The 11918-nt window shown below is 34.0% G+C and overlaps 1 protein-coding gene across 2 annotated transcripts; it reads right to left on the bottom strand.

Annotated features, from left to right (window-relative positions):
• Positions 1 to 8186: 8186 nt before the first annotated feature.
• Positions 8187 to 11249, bottom strand: LOC141724793 (prefoldin subunit 5). 2 transcript variants are annotated; one of them, XM_074527061.1, is made up of 4 exons: positions 10938 to 11249; positions 10750 to 10853; positions 10132 to 10229; positions 8187 to 8421 (listed from the first exon to the last, which is right to left on the bottom strand). In XM_074527061.1, the coding sequence occupies exons 1-3, from the start codon at positions 11149 to 11151 to the stop codon at positions 10158 to 10160; spliced, it is 390 nt and encodes a 129-aa protein (XP_074383162.1). In that variant the 5' UTR covers positions 11152 to 11249; the 3' UTR covers positions 8187 to 8421; positions 10132 to 10157. The 2 variants fall into 2 exon arrangements, with proteins under 2 accessions (XP_074383162.1, XP_074383161.1); XM_074527060.1 differs by having other exon boundaries at positions 10132 to 10209; positions 10938 to 11246.
• Between the last annotated feature and the right edge of the window lie 669 nt (positions 11250 to 11918).

Genomic DNA, 11918 nt, shown 5'->3' with positions numbered 1-11918 from the left:
TAAAGTTTGATTAGGGAATAACATAAGATGTAATTGACAAGAGTTGTCTGCCTATTGAACATTACATGGTGGTTCGTGCTACAGCCGGGGTTGTGTAATGGAATGTAGGATCCCTATTCCCACTAGCATTATGAATGCTTAATTTTTCACGTAGGGGGTTGAATAAATTAGATAAACTAGTGGGAGCCACTTATGAATAAAGACCCGATTCATATAGTGTTTTAAAATGAAATCGAATATTTGCTAAGTGTTGTTATGTGTTTATCATTTACAAATTTACAATATACATTATGTCTTCTGCACTATCACTCAGGAGCATACTTGATGCTCACAAGTTGACTGGTCCTAATTATGCTGACTGGCTTCGAAAATTGAGAATTGTTCTCAGGATTGAGAAGCTGGAATACGTGATTGACTAACCTAAGCCTACTGAACCTGCTAGTGATGCACATAATGATGAACATGTCGTGTATCGTAGGTGGATAAATGATGCAAATGTTGCTCAATGCATCATGCTAGCTTCCATGAACATTGAGCTACAGAAGCAACATGAGCATATGGATGCTCACACTATCCTCTTGCATCTACATGAGTTGTATGATGTGGCGGGGAGGACAGCTCGATATGAGATATCGAAAGAGCTGTTCGGTTGTAGGATGTCTGAGGGATCATCTGTGAATGACCATGTACTTAAAATTATCAATTTGATTGAACGTCTAGGACAACTTGGTTTTGCCATGGATGGGGAGCTGAGCCAAGACTTGGTCTTGCAATCGCTTCCGAGTTCGTTCTCGCAGTTTGTTGTGAACTTTCACATGAATAAGTTGGATGTCAGCCTGCCTGAACTCCACAACATGTTGAAGACTGCGGAATCGAATTTTCCCCCTAAGAAGAGTTCTGTTCTTCTAATTGGTGAAGGTTCCAATCCTAAGAAAAGGAAGAGGAACCCTTCCAAGAAGAAGAAAGTAGGTGAGAAAACACCGGTTCCACCAAAAGCTGAAGACCCCAAGAGCAAAGTTGTTTGCTTTCACTGTAACAAGGTGGGGCACTGGAAGAGGAACTGCAAGGTATACCTTGCAGAATTGAAGAAGAAGAAGGGTAGTGAGACTACCGCTTCTGATTCAGATATGTTCATGATAGAAGTGAATATGTCATTAAATCAAATTTCTACTTGGGTATTAGATACCGCCTGTGGTTCTCATATCTGCAATTTGTTGCAGGGACTAAGGAGAAGTAGGACTCTTGAGGAAGAGGAGGTGATTCTACTGATGGGAAATAGAGCAAGCGTTGCTGCTGAAGATGTAGAATCATTTCATTTACATATGCCTACGGGCAAGACTATTGTTTTAAATAATTTTTATTTTGTTCCCTCGATTGTGAGGAATATTATTTCTATTCCCATGTTAGACTTGGCTGGATTTTCATTTATTATTGAGAATAATGAATGTTCTATTCTTAGAGATAATATTCTTTATGGATGTGGTACTTTAAATAATGGTCTGTATGAATGTGACATAATTTACTTCAGATTGAACAAACTAATAAAAGAAAAGGGATGATGAAAATCTCACTTCATCGTGGCACTGCAGTTTCCATTTAGTAGACATGAAGAGAGGGCTGCAAATTTGCTAGGAATGGTACACACAGATGTATGTGGACCAATGTCTACGCAAGCCATGGATGGATTTTCATACTTCATTACTTTCATGGATAATAGATCTAGATTCGGATATGTGTTTGATGAAACACAAGTCTGAAGCCTTTGAAAAGTTCAAAGAGTATAAGTATGAAGTGGAGAAACAAACCAAACATAGTATTATAATTCTTCGATTAGATCGAGGTGGTGAATACTTGAATGGAGAGTTTCTGGATTATCTCAAAGTAAATGGTATAGTCTCCCAGTGGACGCCTCCAGATTGGTATCTAAAAGGAGAAATCGAACTTTGTTAGACATAGTTCGGTCCATGATGAGCTATGCAAATCTTCCAGTATTCCTATGGGGTTATGCATTGGAAACCTCAGCATATTTACTGAATAAGGTGCCTTCCAAATCTGTTCCTCAAACTCCGTATGAGATATGGAAAGAAAGGAAACCGAGTTTTAAACACGTTAAGATTTGGGGATGTCCAGCTTATGTCAAATAAGTTGACCCAGATAAGCTGGAATATCGATCCGTAAAATGTAGTTTTGTGGGATATCCTAAAAAGACTTTAGGGTATTACTTTTACACCGATCATCGGGTGTTTGTCTCCAGACATTCTACCTTCTTGGAAAAGGAGTTTATCCTTGAAGGAAACAGTGAGAGCAAAATTGAACTTGATGAAGTTTAAGAAGCACAAACTACTGCGGATAAAGTGGAAACACCTATTCTGACTGAACAACCTTCTGTGGAACAGCCCATTCGTAGGTCAGGGAGAGTGTCTCGCCAACCTGAGAGGTAATATGGCCTTGTCATTGAGAATGACAATGAGTTGTCGATCATTGATGATGACGACCCTGTGACCTATAATGAGGCTATGAGTAGTGTTGACTCAGAGAAATGGCATAGTGCCATGAAATCCGGAATGAAATCTATGTATACGGGATACAAAAGAATGATTAGAGCAGATGGCCAGGTGGAGACCTTTAAGGCCAGGCTTGTGGCAAAACAATTCAAACAAAGGCAATGGATTAACTTTGATGAAACCTTTTACCTGTAGCCCTGTTATAATCAGTTCGGATTTTGCTTACGATTGCTGCTTACTACGACTATGAGATCTTGCAATTAGCCAGATGGTTTTCTTTCCAAGAGAAATGAAAACCTAGTGTGTAAGCTGCTGCGAACCATATGTGGTTTAAAGCAAGCTTCTCGTAGATGGAACATCCGTTTTGATGAGACAATCAAAGAGTTTGGTTTTATGAAAAATGTAGATGAACCATGTGTCTACAAAAGGGTTAGTGGGAGCGCGATAACATTTCTTGTATTGTAATAGAGTTGACACACATAACAACATAGCAGACCCACTCACAAAGCTACTTTATGAAAGTCACTTTGATCGTCATAAAGACAAGATGGGTATTAGATACCAGAGTGATTGGCTTTAGTACAAGTGGGAGATTGAAAGGAATATGTCCTAAGTCCAATCATGTATTAGGATTTAGGAATAACTTTTATGTAATCTGTTTTGATTTCATTGATATTAATAAAAGACTTGTTTTGTTTTTATTACGGGCTCTATCTATTTAAGTGTTTAAATAAGATATACCATAGTTTAGAGTAAAGCTTTTATGGATTATGATGAGATCATAATAGTGAGACCTAAAAGATGATAACTCTAAACTTAAATAGTTCCTGGTCATAGGATTACTAACTGGTAATTAATAATCCGCAAAGATCGGTACATACTATGCTTGCTTCATTATGAAGGATGTCTGTTCTCATAGACATTTGTGTGGTGACACTATAGCTAGTACGTAGGTGCTTATTATAGAATAAGTTCACTGAACATGACTCGCACAGCTGAACAACTGATGGAGTTCACTCACGTGTCAGCAGTTGTTCACATGGTGATAGTTGTACAAGTATCCTTAGACTTGAGGTCATCATAGTCATCTTGTGTACACTGAACTATGCTTTGGTTTAGTTCTTAGTCTCCAGGGATAATTATTAAGGCTCTACTGGGTATAGGAATTTGTACACGAAGATAGTATATGATCAATAAAGGATCTACCCCTTCCAGTGAAGGAAGCGAATGTTCAAGGCTGATCCACTTATGCTAGTTCAAGAATCTCTGGCCAGAGTGAATGAAATTAGAAATGAGTTTCTAATTTGCATAGAACTAAGCATAGTAAATGGTAAGCAAGTGATTAAATTAGATAGGCTTGACACAAGATCCATGCCTTGTAAATTTAATCAGGACATTGTAGGGTAGAAGGAGTAAATTGTACGGTAACTATTCACTGAATAGGTTCTTGGTATTCTAAGCAGTGAATTCATATTATCCGGATAGTCGCGATATGCTGAGAAGTATCCCTCACGATGTAGAATAAATATGATTAATTAATTAATCATATTTAATAAATTAGAGAATTTATATAAATAATGATAAAATAGTTTTATTATTATTTATTTCTACTACCGGCTTAATATTGAACCTACAGGGTCACACCATAAAAGGGAATGATTTAATGGTGGAGGAATTAATTAATAATGGCTAATAATTATTTATTTATGAAATAAATAATTGATTGGCAAATTTAATAATTGATTAAGTGAGATTTAATTGATTATAAATTAATTAAAAAAAGTTCTTAATATTATTAATTAAGAATTTAATTTTTGGAAATTAAATCAAGAGAGAGAATTATGTCTAAAGTGTTTAGAAAAAGGATTAATAATTAAAAGGTGTTTTAATTATTAATGAGAATAATAAATGGGTTAATAATAATAATATTTTATGGGAAAATTTCAGCTGAAAATTTTGCCTATAAATATACTATTATAAACCCTATTTTTATTCTAACCTGAACCAGAACCCAAAAGTTTTTAGAAAACCTAATTCTCTCCACCTCCTCCTTCTCCTTAGCATCGTTTTCTTGGTGGATACCGGTGGAGTACTTCACGTTTGAGGAGCAGCTGCTAAGGATCTCCGATCGTTGCTTTTGGATCGCTATTAAAGGTTAGTAATCGATTCATATGTTTTAATCACGATTTATATGCTTTTATTTGGATTTTATATGTGTAAAAGTGTTTTACCATGCCTCCGTTGCGATTAAAATCCAACAATAACAACGCAGCAATAGCACAAGCCAGGGAACCTGGGTCTCATAAAAATTCCAAACATATTTTGCGACGCTTTCATTTGATTAGGGAAATCATTGAAAGAGGAGATCTCAAGATTGAGAGAGTTGACACATATAACAACGTAGCAGACCCACTCACAAAGTCATTGTCTCAGATTCACTTTGATCGTCATAAATAGAAGATGGGTATTAGATACCAGGGTGATTGGCTTTAGTTCAAGTGGGAGATTGAAAGTGTTTGTCCTAAATCCAATCATGATGATGAGTTAGGAGGAACTTTCTTGTATTCTTATTTGATTTTATTAATATTAATAAAAGACTTGTTTTGGTTTTATTATGGGCTTTATGTATTTAAAGTGTTTTGAATAAGATGTTCCATAGTTTAGAGTAAATCTTCTAGAATTATAATGAGATTGTAATAGTGAGATCTAGAAGATGATAACTTTAGACTTAAACAGTTCCTGATCATAGGATAACTAATCGGAAGTTAGTGGATCCCCAAAGATTGGTACACACTATGCTTGCTCCCTTCAGGAGGATGTTTGTTCTCATAGGCATTTGTGTGGTGACACTATAGCTAGTATGTAGGTGCTTATTAAGGAATAAGTTCACTGAACATGACTCGATAAGTTGGACAACTAATGGAGATTACTCACGTGTCAATAGTTATTCACTGAGTGATAGTTGTACAAATGTCCTTAGACTTGAGATCGTTAAACTTATCTTGTATATAATGAACTGTGCTTTGGTTTAGTCCTTAGTCTCAAGGACATCCATTAGGTATATTCTGGGCATATGAATTTGTGTGTGGAGATAGTTAACGTCAATAGAGGATCTACCCCTTCCAGTATAGGAAGAGAATATCCTATGTTATTCTTAGTATGCGAATTCTGGAATCTCTGGCCAGAGTGTATGAAATTAGAAAGGAGTTTCTAATTTGCATTAATATGAACTTTGCATTATGAATAAGAAATCATATGATTAACTTTGATAGGCCTGACACGAGATCAATGCCTTGTATTTAATCAGGATATTGTAAGGGTAGAAGGAATTCATTGTACAGTAACTAGTCACTGACAGGTTCTTGGTATTCTAAGCAGTGAATTCATATTATCCGGATAGTCGCGATATGTTGAGAAGCATCACTCACGATGTAGAATAAATATAATTAATCAGTTAATTATATTTAATGAATTTAGAATTCATATAAATAATAAATAGAAGGTTTATTATTATTTATTTCTACTACCGGCTTAATATTGAACCTATAGGGTCACACCATAAAAAGATGAATTTATTGATGAAGGTATTTTGAGAGAGCAAGTTATTTTTTAAAGAGTTTAGAAAAATAATAATGATTAAAATAGTTTTAATTATTATTTAAACATTTTATAAGATAAAGTGTGGGATTTATATAATAATAATATATATTGATATATTAATTATATGAAAACCTAGTGAGCCCTATATAAAGAATGAGATGAGAAGGGTTTTGGTATGCACTTGTGTTTTTGTGAAAACTTAGTTGCCACCTTCTCCTTCTTCTTCATCTCTCTCTCAAAAGAAAAGGGCACCACTTTTATAAAGTTTCATCTTTATAAAAGTTTCATCGAAGGATTATTCTTGGTGAATACAATTAGAGTGCTTCACACTCTGAGGAGCAACTGCTAGCATCCATTGTTATAAAGCTTCGATTTTCAAGGTATAATTATGATTCATCCGCTCCCTTGATATTATATGTTTTTCTATATGTACGATACATGGTTTTACGAAATAATTGTTATATCATGTTTTCACTCGTCCGTAAATTCCTTCGGAGGAGGGATCAAATTGGTGTGAGATTTCAAGCTGTGAGGAGGTAAAAGTAAAGTTATGTGCTTGATATATGGTACATTGGGAATACAAGGATTCTCTTTAGATTTCCACCAAACCCAGAAAATAGTTCATTGTGTACTTATGTTCCAACAAGATGATGAGTAGAAATAGATATGGAATGCATGTTCACACATCTAAACAAAGCACATTGTCTAAAGCCAATGTTTATGGTCTAAATCTTGACCTAAATTTAAACGAGACAACTTTCTATTTCAATAGTTCTGTCTAAATTTTGGTCAAAATTCATATATTAATATTTTATTTTTTCAACTATAATATATTGTGATTTTCATGTGTTGATACTAATTCACATACCCATTCATATTAATTTCAAACTTAAAAATTTATTAAATTAGAAAAATATTACACTTAAACAAGAAAAAATAATATTATAATTAATTAACTAAAAGAAAATAACAAATGTTAAACTACTCCGAATTAGTATATAATTTCCACAAATACTCGATTAATGCATCTCGAAGAGCAATATGAACTTCTTTATTTTTTATTTTTCGATATCATCTAAGAAATTGTTGATATCGAGTATTTTCATCATTTTCAACCGTCTCAACTTAAATTTCTGGATCTGGAATTTCGATCGCATCTTGAATTAGAGCACTCAAATCACGTTCATTTCCAGTCAAGCATATTATTAATTTGAATTAATACAATTCACGGTGTTTAATATATTTTTGTTAAATAATTATAATATATATATATATAAATGAAAATTAAAAATATAATTAAAAACTACTTAATATATATATATAATAACATTCACTAATAAATATATAAAACATAAGAAGTTAATATTTTAATACTAAAAATATTTAGGCCGACGATGAATAGTGTCGGCCTAAATTCAAATAGGATAACACACCATTGTTGAGTAGATTTGGAGCGAAATTGTTCCAAATTTAGACCAATATGCCACTCTTGGAATTGGCCTAACACTGTTTTGGTCGGAGATACTGGAATTGAATTTAGAGTGGATAATATTTGTCATAACTGTTCAGAGCTGTTAACTTGATTTTTACCATCATTATTTGTCATGATTTTTCATACCATTCTTAAACATCCTTCCACCAAAACGAAACAGAAGAACTCTGATATCCAAGTATCTATTGTCACTCTTTTGTTTTCTTCACAATCCCCCCTTGCATCATTATCTTTTGGGTCTCATTGTTCCACAATTTTTATTTACATTCTTACGCATGCCATTCTTTTCAACCAAACAGCAAGCTTAATCTTTCCTCTGCTCTTCAAAGCACAAAACATAGTTGTGATCCCTACCGTTTAAGGGGGAAAGACTGCGTATATGATCATCATTTCAAATAGATTAGACGGTGGAGCCACACACCAGCCTGAATGCAACCATTGCATATCTGTTTCTGCCCAAGCACCCTCAATAAACTTACACATTTCAGCTGAAGATAGATGAAAGGATAAATAACTGCAAGAGTAAAATACCAGCAGTTTCATCCCCTAGAAATAGCGCGGATTCAGACACTTAATCAAACTGCTCGAACTGGCGCACATCAATTTTTTAACATAATCTTTTAGAATCAAGGAAAACTCAAGATTTGCTGTATTTGTTCTATTACTAAAGAAGTACGATTACATGCTTGCAATTACTTAATCGTACAATTACACGCTTGCACAAAACCTATCCACTACAGTTTATGTTGCAGGAGCCAATTGCTTCACTTTTGCTTGTAAAATCCTTCCTGCCTCATCTGCTATACTTTTCTTCTTAGATGCCACCTGCATTTTATTTTAAAATTTAATCCACAAGGAATCCAGTAAACAAGGCCTTGTGCTTATGCAAGAAAATAAGTTTTGCTTCATAGTAAAAGTAATAACTAGTTGCTTCTCAAGATTTTGGAGCACTTGCATACAGAAAACATAAATGAGCACTTGAGAACTCTATTTAACATTAAAAATAACTTGGTGCAACTGAATGCTCTATCCAACATTAAATATAAGCTGTAGCCTATATGGACCTGTAATATGAGAGCTGAGATGTTCACAAGTTGGCTAGAGCTCACAAACTAGGCGAGATCAAACAAATTTTGAAGCGAAGCCAAGCTAAAGCACACCTTGTTTACACTTAGAACTTAACTTGGCTAGAGCTCGCCTTGTTTATGAATTATGATCTATATATCACATAACAAATAATCCATTTATATACTCATTTCTCACTAAGCAAATTCTGATTTTTTTTTTTCATTTTAAATTTTGTAATTTTGTATCTAGATTTGTACTAAATGTTCTGTAACATGGTAACACCAATTATAATTCTTTTGTCAAAAAAGCAATCAATCTCATAGATTGTTGTATATATATATGTATAGTTTCTTAGCCCCGGAATAATTTCTTAGACCCGGGGCTAAGAAATTCTGTCATCAACATAAAACCCTTTGTTCAAATTTGGTTCAGGTGCGCTAAGTTGTACAGGATTATGTTCAGCTACAGCCTAAGAGTGCGCTTATTATCCTTAATCTATGACCTACAGCCTAAGCCATGCGCTTATAATCCTTGGCCTACAGCCTAAGGGCTTACAACCTACAGCCTACAACCTAGGGCATGTGCATAAGGCACGCAACCTAGGTTCGAACCGAAGACATTTGCATTAGACATGATTGTACCTAAGGCCAACAGCCCAAGGCCCTTGGGCGCCACACACTAATTCTTCTCCTTGAATAGTTTCCCTTATCCATTCATCAGCACTCGTCAGTCATGAGCCATTATAAATCGTTCTTGCCTTAAAACACATGCCAAATTTGGGACTGGTAACAGTGACACATTTTACTTTTTTCTACCTTTTAACCAACCAAAGCCTCCACATAATTAATCTGTCACTACATCATTTTGGTAATATATAAACCACAGCGATAAAGAATATTGAGGGGAAGGGAAAAACTAAAATTAAACTTGGTTTATAATTAAAGAAAGGCCCTTTCACAATATTATACTTGATATTGTAATCTAATATATTTTTCTTGAGGTGTTGGGAGGGGGTAGCTAATACAAATAGACGACTATAAATACACATATTTTCCAATGTTTATTTAAAAGAAAGAAGCAGTCGTGAAAGAAAAATATGATTTAAAAACCAAATATCCCGAGACTTTGATGCCATATACAAATTTGTAAAGTAAACATGCTACTTCCCTGCCAACATGACTCGTTAATCTACCATCTTATGTTCATAAAAAGTAAAAGAGTGCCAAAAAAAAGCTGGTCATTACTAGATTTTAGAAGTAACTTTTTGGTCCGATTGTGTAAAAAAAGTAAAAGTAACTTCTAGGTGGAATTCTAAGAAATAGAATGCAGGTACTATTGTAATTTGACTAGACAAAGTTAATATTGTTTATAACATGGTAAATAATATCACAATGAAAGAATGCAGTTAAACATATCGATTTTCGGGCCTACATAAACAATTTGATCATTAGTGTACCATATTCGTACCTCAAAAAGCTGGTCATAATTAGATTTCAGCAAGTTAATCTTTCGCTCACAATAATCCTTCCCCTCCAGCATAGTTTTCTGAGGTGAAAAAGGAAACACTGGGTGTTGAAATCATCATTAGCAGGAGACAAATATTGTTTCTCAGTAAGTGTGGTGAAATTGAGAAAAGCAGCCGATCTTGAATACTTCTCATAGAGCAATTTAAATAGATGATTTTCACAGTAATCATTATATCATTCCAATGTAGAATGTAATATAAATCCAGTCTCATACTTGCAATAGAGAAAATTAACGTCTTTTATGATTATAGGCTATAAATGGATTAAATAATAAAATAAAGACTGGAGGTCTTCCAAAATAACAAATAATGGGAAGATCATATTGCAATTTACTGGAAAGAAAGTTTCTGATGGTAGCTTCAGACTAACCAAATTAACTTTATCTATAACTAATTTTGTTGAACATGTTTTAAGTTCACTAATATTGCAAATTTCAATCCTGGAAATGCAAGCACTTAGCAAGAAGAGAGAGAGAGAGAGAGAGAGAGAGAGAGAGAGAGAGAGAGAGAGGCGGGAGAGAGGGGGGGAGAGAGAGATTGAAAAAGTAAAGAGAGCAGACCTCAATGAAGTAACCAGTACCAACATCAACAAGAACATTATTAGATTCATCAAGCGTTCCGGGTACATAAAGCGACGCCGTAAGAGGAACCAGCATTTTCTTCCCTAAAACCCCCCAAATTACTCAATCAATCGACTTACAATAAAAACACAACTATACATACAAACCCTAAGAGAATAAATTACTACCTTGGGGACGGAGGGAGAGATCGTGGAGAGCAGTGGAAGCGAGATCGAGACGAGAAGTAGCGGTGCGAATATTATTAAGACTGTCTTGTAAAAGATTGACTTCAAGATCTGTTTGTTCCTTCACTGCTTTCAGCTGCTCTATGCTCATTCTCTCCATCTCCGCCGTTGCTGTCGTCATCGTCATCTTCCCTCCTTTAGCCCCCGCCGTCGCCATTACTATTCTCTCTTTCTCTCTTCTTTCTCGTGTTTTACTAGTCGTTCCCGATTTTGCTGGTCAATCGAACTAAAATTTAGGTCCGTCCGGCTTCCTAGTTTAATTTACATAATTTCTAAATGCAGGTCAAAATTATAATTTACATAATTAATAATATATAATAGAAAAATCGATTATAAAATATAATTTAAATATATTACCCAAATGACCCTCCTAATTTTTGTGCAAATACTGAACACTTAATTATCTTCTAGATTTTTGTTAATCATCTTCTAATTTTTTGTGCATATGATGACTTGAAATGTATACATGTATATATTATAATATTTTAACCGTTAATTTATTTAACTTGTATTTACAGTACAACTAATAATACATTGAACTTATATTTTATATATAATACATTTATAATTTTCATTTTGACTTATATTTACAATACACCTATTAAACTTATATTTTACATATAATACATTTAATCCGATATAATTTTCATATTAACTTATATTTACGCACTTAATAATACAATGAACTTATATCTTACACATTATACAATTAATCTCATATAATTTTCATATTCTAACTCACCTATGACTGACTCTTACTTTTTTATTTATATCTCTCTATCTCTCTTTAAAATATCTTAGTATAATCTGCTCATTTTCAATCCAAACCCGGGAGTAAGAAGAGAGCTTCATCAAAGTTTCATCATCATCTTCAATCCATTATTTAACCGCGAGTAAGAAGAGAGCTTCATCAACTTAAAGATT

This window comes from Apium graveolens, chromosome 5, assembly GCF_009905375.1.
Source record: "Apium graveolens cultivar Ventura chromosome 5, ASM990537v1, whole genome shotgun sequence".
In the NCBI taxonomy this organism is placed as follows: domain Eukaryota; kingdom Viridiplantae; phylum Streptophyta; class Magnoliopsida; order Apiales; family Apiaceae; genus Apium; species Apium graveolens.
The sequence above is the reverse complement of the archived record's forward strand: the minus strand, read 5'-3'. Positions and strand labels throughout refer to the sequence as shown.

Bases quoted from the DNA above. Each gene is read 5' to 3' on its own strand.
- LOC141724793 (XM_074527060.1), bottom strand. From the start codon at position 11,151: ATGGCGACGGCGGGGGCTAAAGGAGGGAAGATGACGATGACGACAGCA. The intron at 10,854-10,937 runs GTAGTAATTTAT...GGGGGGTTTTAG, and splicing joins TCTCTCCCTCCGTCCCCAAG to GGAAGAAAATGCTGGTTCCT. The intron at 8,422-10,131 runs GTACGAATATGG...AATAAAATGCAG, and splicing joins ATTATGACCAGCTTTTTGAG to GTGGCATCTAAGAAGAAAAG.